This window comes from Phasianus colchicus, chromosome 11 (assembly GCF_987193195.1).
Source record: "Phasianus colchicus chromosome 11, bPhaCol1.hap1.1, whole genome shotgun sequence".
NCBI classification, from domain to species: Eukaryota; Metazoa; Chordata; class Aves; order Galliformes; family Phasianidae; genus Phasianus; species Phasianus colchicus.
In genome coordinates, this window is record NC_143446.1 from 15328192 (window position 1) to 15341631 (window position 13440).

A 13440-nucleotide genomic window follows, 5' to 3' on the forward strand; every position below is an offset into this window, starting at 1 on the left:
CTGGAGCTGACTCCTAGAAGGAAGCATCCAGCTGCTGCAGGAGCAGTTGCGGTTCTGGAGACCTGCCTTGAGGTAGGTTTCTCAGACAGATATTCAAAGACTTTCCATTAAAAAGGTAAAATTTCTGGAGATTCTTTGTGGTGAATGAATGTCTGGTTATTTCCCTAACCGGTATTTTTGTTTGACTTTTTCCTGTAATGACCGTTACCATGAAAACTATTTCATTGCTGCTGTTCCGTTCTTTAGCTGGAAAACAGTTGTGAAGACTGAGGTTCAAATCACATCTGTCAATCCAATCCACTGCTGTGTGTCTCACACAGAGCCCATGGCAGGCGTTACAGCTCCCAACACCACTCATGTTATGGAAGTACCTGTGTCAGCAGGGAACTGGGCTGCAATGGGCATTTGATATGGCTGCAAAACCAATGAGATAAAGAAAGAAATTGTCTTAGTGGAACCTTCTGGATGCACAATGCCCTTTAAATGAATTAAAGCTGTAAGAACAGCATTTCCTATTCCCTTCCCTCAGGAGGCTGTGCTGCAGTGGGCGTGCAGTTTGGCTTTCTCCTTTTGGTGTCAATGTTTTCCGCAGAAGTTGGTTTCTTAAAGGGACCATCAGCACAGCAGATGCTGCATGAAGAAGAACGTGCTGGAGTGCTGGGATCCATTCCTGTCCCAGGGCCCTGGTGCTTCCACCCACTGCTGGTGTTTCTCTGCTCCCAATTGTGGTGTGAAAAGCTCTTGGTGCATCACTACCTGCACTTTTCCTGCGTTTGTTATACCAGGTCACTTGCAGCTCTTCACTGTATATCCAGAGTAACCGTCAAAAAAGTTTAGACTGTTTTCTTTGGCATTTTTCTTTGCTCGTCACATTGGTTGCAGCACCAAACTAGCAGAAAACTTTGCTTAGGCATCAATTCAACAAAACACTTGGGCCCAGCTCCAGCTCAGGAGGAGCTTTTAGATTAATGGGAAGTTGGGAGCGTAAAGAAGAGTGAAGAGCCTAAAAACTTGTTTGGTCTTTAATGTTTTTGAAGTGTAATATTGTTCCTATTCAGCAATAGTTAAAGTTAAGCATGTGCTTAAGTGCTTTGCCAAGCTTGGAGGGGATGATTTATAATGGTGAAGTGGAATCTTAATAGTGTCTGCTTTGCTGATCACAGCTATTACAGCATTTCAGAGAACAAGAGTTAGCTGCTGTCGTGCTCTGCAGCTCAGTTCCCATCAGCTCTGAAGATAGCCTGGATCTGTAGCTGGGGTGTGTGAACAGGGTGAGCAAATGGAGAAAATAAGGCTTGTGCGTGTCTGAGGGCGTACAGATGTTCCAGTTGTTCAGTTCTCACTCACCAAAGCGCCCTTGTTCCCGCAGATCCCATTCCCATGCTCTGGGAGCTTGGCACACTGTCCTCATGTCCAGCCGACCGTATGTGAGAAGCTGTTTGGGTTTAGTTCTGTGATTTAATGTTGTGGTTATGACAGATCCTCAAGGCAAACGGAAAGAAGGTGACTGTATGAAGACAAGCGAATTAATTCAAAGGCTTACTCTGAAAGCATCATCTCCACAAGTGAATTAGATCATTGAGAGTGATGCTTAGGAATGATGTTTGATTCCCACTGCCTTACAGTGATTGTGCTGAGCCATGCAAGCAGGGTTAGATGCTTGTGAGGAAGCTGCGAGAGGTTCTTGAAAGCAAATCTTCCCCACACGCTGGGTTCCCGCATGCAGCCTCTTCCCCAGTCCTTTCCCAGCTCACTGCAGGCAGGAAGCTGGGGGCTGCACGCTGACTTCCCAGGGCCCCAGTGCTGTGCACTGTGTGAGCCTGCACCTGGGAGGGAGCGCGCGGTCCCTGTGGCCGTGCAGCTGCTGCAGGCTGGGGCAGCTCTGCTCACAGCATCGCACAGAGCTCTGCGTCTGGGGCTTCCTGTGCTGTTACGGCTCTGCAGAATTGGTTAAACTGTCAACCAAATTTATAGAGAGTAAAAAAAATAATAATAATGAGGGAGCAGTTCTTCCTTTGTCTGTCCGTGCATCATCTAGCTGTTCGTTTGGGTTTGGTCAAGTGCCTGTGGAGATTTTTCGATTCACTGTAATGGATTTTAAATTAGTTTTTTTTTGTAATGTAGAATCAGGCTGAAGTTGGTGGGGCTGGAGGTGCAGTTCAGGAAAGCTCATGCTTTAATACATACAGAATTGAAGAGATCGCTTCATAAGTTAGCAGGACTCCCAGTGCAAAACAGGCATAACACAGACAAGTCACTCCGCTGGTAACTTCTACAGGGCCATGTATTGTGGTGAGGCTAAAGCAGTAGTATTATTTATTAAATAAATGAATGAAGAAAAAAGAGTGACTAGTATTTCCTAAATTTAATGCTAATCTGCGTTTTTTCTCTCTGCCACACGATGGAGATAATGGTGTAAGATAGATGAACGGTGCTGTGTGGGTCAGACACTTTGGAGAAGGAAGCTGTTCCTCTCCAGTAGCTGTTCTTTAGTGCTGTTTTTGCACTAGCGGAATGGACTAATTTTCTCATAGTATCTACGGGTTGTTTTGCTTATAGCATGTTCTTTTGTTCTGTCCTTTTTTCTTTCTTTTTTTTTTTTTTTTTTCCTACAAAAGTCACATAAGCAGGTGTATTTTACCAGATCATCAGGGCTATTGATGCAGCGAAACACCAGATTTTACATTTGGTAGAACATTCAGAAGACTACGCTTAGCTAATGTTGATTTTATTAACACTTCAAGTTGTGTTTAAATGTGCATTTTGGGCTCAACTGCAGAGTAGGACTACTGAGCTTTCTGTGCATCCATAGATGGTGCTGACACCATGACCACCCTCTGCATCCTGAGAGGGCACAGGGGTACCTGAATTGGTTGGCCCTTGTGCTGTGTGCCAGAACCCTTGCATCAGCCCTAACCTCTGTCCTCCATCGTGAGCCCAGAGCCTGATCCAAAATGTCTTGAAGCCACACGTATGAATTTCCCAGTGATTCCGGTGAACTTTGGATCAGGCTTACGTATGGAGAAAGAGATGGATTTTCCCTTGGAATTGTTTTTAGTTACATTCCAAAATCTCCTGGTGAGGGATGTATTTATTTTTTTTTATTTAAAAAAAAAAAAAAAAAAAGCTGCTGTGTTATATCTGTAATCATAATGTAGTAACAAGACATTTGTAACAAAACTCCAATAGGCTGAGATAGGTCCAGGAAGGGAGAAACACGTTTCTTTCCAGCTTGTTGATTTTTTTTTTTGTAGCTGTTACTCTGAGGACAAGAGTTCCTACGCTGATGTCAGTGCAATTACAGCTGCACTGTTGTCAAGTTTATTTGATCGAATATTTGCTGGATGAAGCAATGCTCTCCCTCCTCTCTGCAGATCCACCTGCCTTATGAATCAGACAAACTGCTTGTGTAATTCCTGGTGCTTCAGTCCTTGTTGCTCACTCAAAATTCTCACTTTGGAAACTGTTCTGTTGTGTGATACTGAAAATCTGGCCGTGATTTCTTCCTATATATATTTATATAATTTTTGAATTAGATTTTTGTATGTCTGTACTTGGGGGGGATCTCACTTGATAGTAGCCTCTTATCAGGCACTTTTGTAATGATAATCGCGTTAAAAATATTACAATTTTACATAAGTATGTAACATGAACATTAAAATATCTTCAGAGTTACAGAACGGAGTGCTTTGCTGTCAGCAGCACGCAACCAGGTGTGTGTGTGTGTGTGTGTGTGTGTGTGTGTACCCACGTATTTATGTAATAGTTTCTCCAAATGTTCAGGTTTTTCCTCAGAAGACTTTTGCAAAAGTGCTGTGCCCCATGCTCTGGGGTTCTGCTCCTACGCTTTTTTTTCGTTTTTTTTCATGAGAACAAAGATCAGTCCTTCATGGTCCTAAACTCAATGCATGTGCATGACTTAAAGGCATTACCTACCAATAAATAGGAGATTAGCTGCGGCTTGTATATTTCCTGATCAGTTCAGGTTTTTTCAGATGGCTCATTGTTATCCTGTTTCCTTTAACGATGGGACACTTTAATGAGTTTGCCATCTGACATACATCTGCTTCCTGTTAAACAATACCTTCATTCTTCTAGAGCTGCTAAACTCATCTTTTATCCTACAAGATTTTTATCTGTGCCTTGAAAACAGCATGTACAAATTGATGCTAGCATATTCATTTTCTTGTTTTTTTCCCCTTTGCTGTTTTTGAGAAGGTATAGCAAAATGAGTGTCTCCTTTAGTACTTCTTTGTTGGAGGGTGGGAGAACATGGATATTATTTGCCAATTTAGAGCCTACTCAGCCCAGCTCTTATTTGAAGTCCAATAAGATCAGCTTACATGCCCTGTTATTTCTAATTTCTAATAGTTATGCTGTCTTCCCAGCAAAGGAAGGGGCTGCGAAAGGGATTTCGAAGGCTGTTAATATTGTTTCTTTGAGGAAGGAGCCTTCAATAGCTAGCTGATGGTCTGTCTCACGCGTGTGAAAAGTTAGTGCTCTGTGATCATCAGGCTCTCTTAAATCAATCCATCTTGCATTGAGTTTGTGCATCTGCCTCAGTGCTTCTCTTTTTTTCCATGTGCTGGGAACATGCAGTTATGCCAGATCTCTGGCTGTGTCTTTCTCCTTTCTTAATCAACATTGCCTCTCCAGAACAGCTTTTTTTTTTCTGGTATCGTCAAACTTTTTTTTCTCGTGGAGGGAAAACTGGATAGAATTTTCTTTTTATAAAAACTTATGTACTACTTTGTCTCTACGGAGTGCCCTTTTTGTGTTGCTCTTACAACAAGTGTGCTGCTTAAAAGAAAATTTGATTGTATGGGACGTTCTGTCATATAGCTCTATAAGGCATCACTGAGTAATGGCTTGTAACCATATAAAGTGACCCAGTGGGGACTCAATGTGTTTTGTCTCAGAATAGGCCAGGTGTGAGTGGAACTACTTTGTTTTTAGAGCTGGAGAGCCAGAGGAAGCGAGGTGCAAATATTAATTAGAAGGATAGTGGCTGGTTGAATCAGAATGATGATTATAATTCAGGAATTTTGTATTTCTTCCCATTGAGGGCTCACAGCTCATGCAGGATTAATATTATTTGCCTGAAAATGAGAGAACTGCAGACTACCTCAGGTTACTGCTGGTTCTTCAGCTGCAGCCTTTGTTTCAGTGATACCCTCAACTCTGCTGGGTCTGAAGTTTCTAAATGCTGTTCCTTTGCCCCTCCAGTGTATCAGAGCAACATGTGCAGCCCGAAGAGTTGTGAACAATTCTTGCAAATGGAGTTTGCTTTACCTCTGATTTCCCCCAGGGCGCCCACCACTCTTTGGTTTGTGCAGTTTCATAGGAAAATGTTGTGTGTGGAAATCACGTTCTGCTTTGTCTCTTTGAGGAGTGCAAGCAAGAGAAGATCTCTGGTCACTGTTCTACCAGTGGTGTCATTTGCTTGAAGACTTTTGTTTCTCTTCGCATCAGCGTTTATTAACAGAGCCCTCCACCATTTACTTAGCTGATAACATTGTTTTCTTTCACTATGCTCACTCGTTTCATCTCTCAGAGCTACAGGAACAGAGCTGATGGCTCTGACAGTCTTTCATTCACGTTGGGATTACAAATTACCTTCATTAGGTTCCTTGTGGAGTCTGCAATTTATCAAGGGGGGTTTGGAAAGCAGTATTCATTAAAGGTTTGCAAGGAAAGAAGTTGACTTCATCAACTTCTTGACACTCCTGAAGATGGCTGTGTTGAGCTCCTCTGTGTCTTCATCTCCATGCAGCCCTACAGAATGCTGCAGGTCTTTGTGCCATGCTCTATGTAGCCGTGCCAATTGCTATGGTCTCTGACATGACCAAAGGAGAGACTTACCTTATTTCATGCTGTCTTCTCAAGTTATGGGGAAAGTGTATTTCTAGTTGAAATACCGGTTTATCATAATCCAGATGTACTGGGCAAGTAAGTGTGTGAAGAATTATAAGAGAAGACAAGACCCAGAGATTGATTTGCTGTGATTATTTGTTGAAATTTGTTGGTGTTGACTTCTGTGAGCAGACAGGGTTATTTTACTCATCTGTAACCTGCTTTAAAAAAAAAAAATAATAATAATAATAATAAAAAAAAGGATGTAGAACGGACTTAAATGAAAAATTGATCTGAAATTTGAAATTTTTGTATCCTTAAATCTTTTTTTCCCCTACTCAGAAGTGGGTTGTTATTATTATTATTATTTTCTTTGCAATTGCAGTGGGATAGCTGCAGGCTGACGCGTGCAGCTCAGACACCGTGGTGCAGCACTCCTAATAAATGCAGGGTTCAGCAGTGATAGCATCTCTATGAGCCTCATAAAAGTGCTCACGAGTGACAGATTAGGTGCAAGTCTGAGAACTGTTCAGTGGTGACTGCAGAACTTTCTCCCTGAAATGAGCAGATGTTCTTGCCATTACCTTTGTGCTATCAGCACTGTCCAAATCCTTTTTTGTAACTGCTGATTCTTCTCCTTTCCCTGTTAATATAGGGAACAGCGTAGGCATTGGTGAGAGTTTCTGGGACAGAGGTGCAGTTTCTCAGGGACTTTGAGAAAGCTCCTGCAAGGTGAGCCTGCTTCCTCCTCTGCCTGCTTATGCCAGTGTCTCCCCCAGTATTTACTCTAACATTTGTAAAAACAGACAGCTCTTCTGGAGAGCAAGGCCCTGCTGAACTGGAGACAGAGAAAACCTGAATAAACAAACATGTGCCGCAGATTAGTAAGAACATCTGTCATTTTTTATATTGTTTTGAGAATGCATACCACATAGTTTTTCATTTCTTACAATTTTCTTGTTTCTCTCTTTCTTTCTCTGTTTTTTTTTTTTTCTTGTTTTTAAATATATTGCTAATAAAGATTGGAGGTAGAAAGCGCAGCTGGACTCTGCATGACATGCCACTGTTTAATTTCTAGCTCGGAGGATGGGAAGAAGAGTAGTTTTATTGTATCCTAGAAGAGAATAAAGCCACATGCAAATTCCAGCCATGGACATCTGTTTCCTCTTTATGTGAAAGAATTCTCATATTTTGCAGGGAATCCCAGTTTTGAAGGGGCTAATGAGGTTTTTTTTTTCTTCTTCTTTTCATTCCTTTCCCTCCACCCTCAACTTTCTTTTCATTGCCCATGCTCTCCCTGCTCTCTGGCTGCTGTGTTTCCTAGAGGACAATGCCAGCTTGCAGTTTAGCATCAGATATTGAATGGGGGAATTCTAAATTCTATAAAATGCTGTGGTTTAGTTACAAAGAGTATTACTACTACCAGTTCTCTGTATTGATGCATTTCTGTGGTGCTATTTTTAAGTTCCTCCTTAAATTTCTCATATTTTATTAAGCAGTATTTAGAGGGATTTCTTTTGCTCTGTGATATCCCAAGTACTTGCAGGCAGGTTGTATTTTTTTTAGAAGTGGAGATCTGTGTATCTGTTGTTCTGGCTGTGACATATAAATCTTTCTAGAAGTAACTTACTACAAAATAATCTTAGAAAACCATTTGTATCAGAGGAATTAAGTGAATTTATAAAAATAAGAATCTGCAACATTAATTACATTGTTAGCTATCGAGTGCTGAGGAACACCAGGACTGGAGTAACTGACAATTTCACTAACCTATAAAACACTTCAGAAGAATGATTTACAGCTGTTTGAGATCTTAAAGCGTTTTTATTTTTTCTGGTGTAAGATTTGACTCTGCTGAACAAACAGCGAGGTTATATAACATTAGGCCAGACATGAGAACTGGTACTCTTGTCTATTTTATATTAACGTCGAATCAGATGTTGGTGGAGCTCGCCAGGGTTTCATATTTGTTGGCAGAAAGCTACCCACATGTGTGGACCACATTTTTATTGTTGTCTTAGCCTATTTCAGGCATAAACATCGCTGCCTGGCAGGGTGTGATTCTGTTCATTGCTGAAGAGCTTTTCTTTTAAAAAGCAGAATGTGAAAAGGAATCAAATGACAAATGCTGTAGATGTTCAAATTAAGAAGCGTCTCAAAATGAGATTTTATCACATCTGTCATGGTAGAGGAGTAGCTCAAAGGTATCTGAAGGCTTTTTCATAGTTGGGTTAGTTACCCTTGTAGAGATGTTTCTTTTTGCATACATTAATGCTACTTCTGGGTGTGGGCTGCTTAGTCTGGGTTTCTAAGGGAAACGAGCCTTATGCAAACAGGGTGTATGCTCACCCAAACACCCTGCGGTGTGCACAGCCCATGGCTGCTTCCTGCCCAGTAGGATGCATTGGCCACAGAAACGTGGCCAAGAGGCACGTGAATTTCACTTCCTTTTGGTTTCTTTAAGATAGGCGTGTGAGGGGAGGACAGAGGTGATGGTGGAGTTTGGGAGAAGGCTTTCAATATGAGCTGTTCAGTGATGTGCTGGAATAGATGTTGAGAGAGAAACGATGGAGGTCCCAGTCCCAGGTAGTTTACTGAACCCAGCTTGTGAATTATTTGGCTTCAGAGAATCTGATGACAAAAACGATGCTGCAGGAAGCCAGGCTCCCTTTAGTTCCATTTCCCCATGAAATTGCTTGTGTGGGTTTTGTTTGTTAAGATGCTGTCAAATGAGCTGGAATAGAGACTTTGACCCCAAGAAACGCAGAACGTCTCTTGCTAGGATCTTGATGGAGGCAGAGGTCTGTCTTTGCTTGTGGTGTTTGGTTGCTTATTTTTGCAAGTTTTCAAATTCTGCTGAAGTGTGATCTGTGAATGTTTAGGTGCTTATCCTTCAGGCAGCTTAGGATGGAGCCCTGTGCCTGTCTGGACCCCACTGACCTGCCTCTGAAACCTTCCCAGGTGTTCTGGAAGCCTGAATGTCACGGCTGATAATTTGTGTCCAGGTCTGATTCCCCCTGTTTGGGACATGGAAGGCAAGCATCATTAGTGCTGAAAATCAAACAGCAGTCGTATAGAACTTCCCTTTGGTTGGAATACTTCTGGCTAATGATAGAGATAAAAAAGGGCTTCCTGTCAAAAGCTTCCCTTGTCTTATTAATAGCTGCGTAATTTTACCACTCATTCAAAGCAAAACTTTGAGACAGCATTTGAAAGCTTGTTTTGTTTGGAGTGCAGCTGGATATAGAGCGTTTCCTTTTCTCTTCTTTAACAAATTTGAAGCAAATGTAGTGGGTATTGTTTCTCTTTTTTCTATTTCTTGGCCTATGTAACAGAATATTCTCTTGCTTTTCATTTTACATTGCAAAGAAATCATGCCATTTAACTCAAATTCAACAATGATGTAGCAGCATGTGGATATACATACATCTTCTCATAAATATATTACCACACATTACTGTCAAATAGCTGGACTTTTTCACCCAGTATTAAAAATGAAATTTAATTGCTCCAGTTGAGTTTCAAGTCTCTGATAAATAAGAACCATGCCTGACCTTTCTTGTGGGGCTTTGGGATGCCACCAGGGATACTGCTCATTGTTCAAGATGACAAACTTCCTCTGAGATTTCAGTTTGTCAGCTCAATGTACAGCAATGACATTGATTTCTTCTCACTGCCATTTCCTGCCTGAATAGATAACAAATTTTCTGTGGCAGGTGTCTGTCAAGCTTAGTTTTGCCTGGCAGATTAACTTAATAGACTCATTTATTAATCATTAGTTGCAACACAGTGAAGGAGACAGTACTCTTTGACTCTTGTGATGTTGAATAGATGTACTGTTTCGGATTCCTTTGTGTAGCTTGAATTTAGATTTAATAAGCTACTCATATATCTGCAGTGAATGTTTTTAACCTGATATTACTGATGTTAAAAATACCATCGGTTATGTATTTACTGAGTCTGATCCATTTTGACTGTCTGCTACTTTTCATGGCAAAGGTGCTTAAGTGCCTTCTGAGACAAGCAAAACGGTGCAGAAAATACAAAACCTAAATAAAGGAGAAAGCTAACTCACCATGCATCATTTTTGGGGAAGGGAGAGATGTGGAGGCACCTCGCAGAGCCTGCAGAGCTGAGGGAGCAGTATGTTTGTTTTTTTCCTCTGTGTTGAGTTAGTCCCAAAGCATTTATTGGGGCAAGAGCTGTAAATGCACAGGCACTGCAGAAGGAATGAGGTAGAGATGTAAGCTGTTGGGCAGAACCTTTTATTACAGCTGATGAGAAGTGAAACATGGAGCTTCCCCCTTGGGTCTTGGTTGGGTTTGGTAGCTCTTTGCTACTGCTTGGAATTCTCAAGGGAGCTTGTTAATGTGAGATCAGTGAGAGATGCTCCAAAAAGTTTCTCCCTGCAGCTGGTGCCCAACCTGCAAAGCCTGGGCAGCTGGGCAGAGCCTGACTGTTAGCAGCTCCATGTGAGTGCACATTACTGAAGGTGTCTTTCTGACAGGCCGTGTTCCTGGCCTTGGCAGCATGTTACTGGAGGCATCCTTATGGCTTTCTTGGCGGAGCATCAAACTGAGAATGTCCCTGCACTAGATCATACTGCTTATTGCTCTTCTAGGCCACCCTGGTTACAATACATTAACCTCTCAGCAGGGAACGTGATAAACAAAGTAGAGCTGCTTTAGTGAAACCGGTCGCTTAATGGCAGAGTACATAAAGTATCCTTAAAGATTTGTAAATGTAATAAGCTGCAGTTCACTAAGTGAACAATAACTGTTACTAATTTGGCTGACTGAGGAACATGCCAACCTAATTTGCTTTTGTAACATAATGTTGTTGTTTTTCTCTATTCCCGTCTCACCAGATTCCCTTCTCTCTGGTACAGTTTCCCCTCTGGGAGTTCTTAAAGGTAAGTTCTCTTTAGTTATAGAAATTTAAGTTATACAGCTCACAAAGGCTTTCCATGGTAACCTGTCTAATGTGATTATCACAATTATGGGCTCATCCAAGGATCAATAAGTAGGTACTGACCTACCTGTGCATGTGAAGATCATTTGTTTAGATATTTGAAAAGCAACAGGGAGCATCTCACTATTGATATGTGGCATACAGTCTAAATTCTAGTCCCCAGCATGCCAGAAATCTTATCTGCTGCTCTGACTGTTTTTATTGATTGCAATAGAGTGGGAACCGTCTGTGTTGTGTGATTTATTTTATTCTGGTTTATTTTTTATTTTATTCCAACTTTTCTAGCATTTTACTCTTCGAGGTAACAGGAAATTGCAAATGATACAGAGAAGACTGATTGAGCCTGTTTTTGTGAGCAGGGAGAGACTCAGTACATCGCTGACGTGCTGTTTTGATTGGCTGTGTATACATTATTTCAAAGGTCATTTAAAGAAGGTATCGGTTGGATGATAGTTTAATAGTGCAGTCTTTCAGAATGATGCACTGTTCTCCCCCCAGCTGGTTGCTTTGTTTATCATGGACTAGAGTCATGGTCTATTTTTCTGAGCACAGAGCTGAATTTGAAGCGTAGTTTCTCTGCCCCTCTGTTTTTCCTTTAAATGGTAATGATGGTATGGTCCTCACTGCAGGAGGATGAAGCAGAGATGGGGTTTTTTAGGAGCTTTGAGATCCTGGGTTGGAAGCATAGAAAATTATTGCAGATTGTGAAAAGCAGTGTAATAAAATATATCATTTATAAGAGGGGAACTGAAAAGAGAGTAACATTCTTGTTAAGGGTACTGAACTTCTGAGGGAGCTTGGCACTGAGACCCAAACTGGGAAGAAGTTCTGGGAAGGATGGGAGCTGGTGATGATGTTCCTTGCCTCTCGGTGCTTCTATTTAGGAAGGAGGGCTTATGTTCTCAGTCTGTGTGTGCTTATTTGGGAGCTCCTGCTTCATATCAGTACCTTGGGTCATTCTTGGGACAGAGCCCACATTGGGAATGTTTGCATCTAGAAGTTTCGGGGAAGCAGATGTGGAGGAGACTCTACAGGTAAGAGGAGCACAAAAGACATCAAGACCTTTCCTGCAGCTGGCTCTGCAGGTGCTTGGTGAGCTCTGGGCATTGTTCCCTGATGCAGGGCAGCTCTGGCTGCCTTATTAGGAATCTGTTTCTCAGCTAGTGTCTCAAAATCACTTTCTGTAAGCTCCTTGCAGTGCTGCTGGCATGAGCTGCTAATGGTTAGTGAAGTTGGGAGCAAGAGGTGGCAGTGCTTAGAGAGAAAAAGTGCAGTGTTCTCTCCCAAACCGCATAAAACAGCAACATCATGCAGTTGTTTTCAGAATGCAGAGTTGTTTTAACTAATGTCCACATAGCTGTAGCAGTAAAATGTATTGTTTAAATGTCTGCTTTGAAGGAGACGGTTGGAAAACAGCCAACTACCAAAGTCAGACACTTAAATGGGAGACATCATGTTTAATCTAAAGAGGTCAGCGCAGGCCTGAAGAGAAACAAAGCCAGGTTAGTTTGTTGTGCTGCAATATATTCACTATATATTCTTCTGCCCACAGAACCAGGAGCAGAAATCTGCAAAAATCAATCTTGCATGCTTCAGTCGTTTTGGCTTTAGCATGTGGAGAGAGCTCAAGGTTTGTCACATCAAAGCCAGCAGGCAGTGAGAGCAGAACACATTTCGTTTATCTGAATTAAGCTCTTAAAAAAAATTACTGTGACAGTAAAACAAAGGAGAAAAATCATTACGGCCCCATCAGCTGGTGGGATCAGCTGGTAGCATCAATAGCAGTGTGATTCAGTGCAGGGCTTCTTGTGGGTGCTTTGAAGGGAGCATGAAGAAGCAGTAATTAAGAAGCATGAGGAGCATGAAGAACAAGAGACAAATGGTGCAAAATCTAAATATACAAGGGCTAACTGAAGACAGTGTCTGAGGGACTTCTCTCACTGCGTCAGTGGGGTTACTTTGGAAAGTAAGTGGAGTAAGGAGTAGTTGGGTATGATGTCTGTGGATCATTGCAGAGGAGCATGGAACAAGTGCTGCAGCTGAATGATTTTAAACGCCATTAGAACAATGTTGTACAAGCTGATGGATAATAAGCTCAATCTTACAATTCCCCAAACAAGCTGATTAGCATAAAAATAATGAAAAATAGCTTTCCACTATAAAGAAAAGTTAGTGAAGCCCATGGAAGGAGAACATCTTTCTTTTCCTTCGTAAAGTGCTCTGCATCTAGCAGCACAGTGTTAAGCTGAAAGAAGCCTAATAAGGCCTGGTGGTAGGCAGCAATGAGGTGGTGCTGTATCCCATTTTCTGTATCTGCTTTGCTCTAAGCTGCAGTGGTTATTCTTTATGCTTCCAGTTGGCTTTAGCCACATAGTATACATGCAGTTTTCTTTTGTCTGTGAAGGTGGACCAGCTGTCCTCTGTGAGAGTTAACTTGCATGCCGTGCATTGGTTTAAAGTTAGAAAAAAAAAAAAAAAAAGAGATCTCTGTATGGATCACAAAACTGAGGTTGGTTACAGTGTTGGTGCTGACAAGGCAGTATTGCAGAAATTAGCAAGGAATAGATGTTGCTTCAAACACAAGTTTGCTTCCAGTAACTCAGCTGAACACACAAT

At 41.7% G+C, this 13440-nt stretch overlaps 1 protein-coding gene across 7 annotated transcripts in view; it reads left to right on the plus strand.

Moving 5' to 3' along the window:
• The window catches only part of SLC25A26 (solute carrier family 25 member 26), an 82892-nt gene that overhangs the window by 45726 nt on the left and 23726 nt on the right, over window positions 1–13440 (plus strand). For 5 of the 7 annotated variants that reach the window (XM_031606117.2, XM_031606124.2, XM_090148400.1 and 2 more), the window contains one exon: window positions 10721–10765. The exons of the other annotated variants lie outside the window; for them this stretch is intronic. In XM_031606117.2, the coding sequence (XP_031461977.1) occupies window positions 10721–10765 (45 nt within the window). The remainder of the gene's footprint in view (window positions 1–10720; window positions 10766–13440) is intronic. 7 annotated transcript variants of the gene reach the window in all.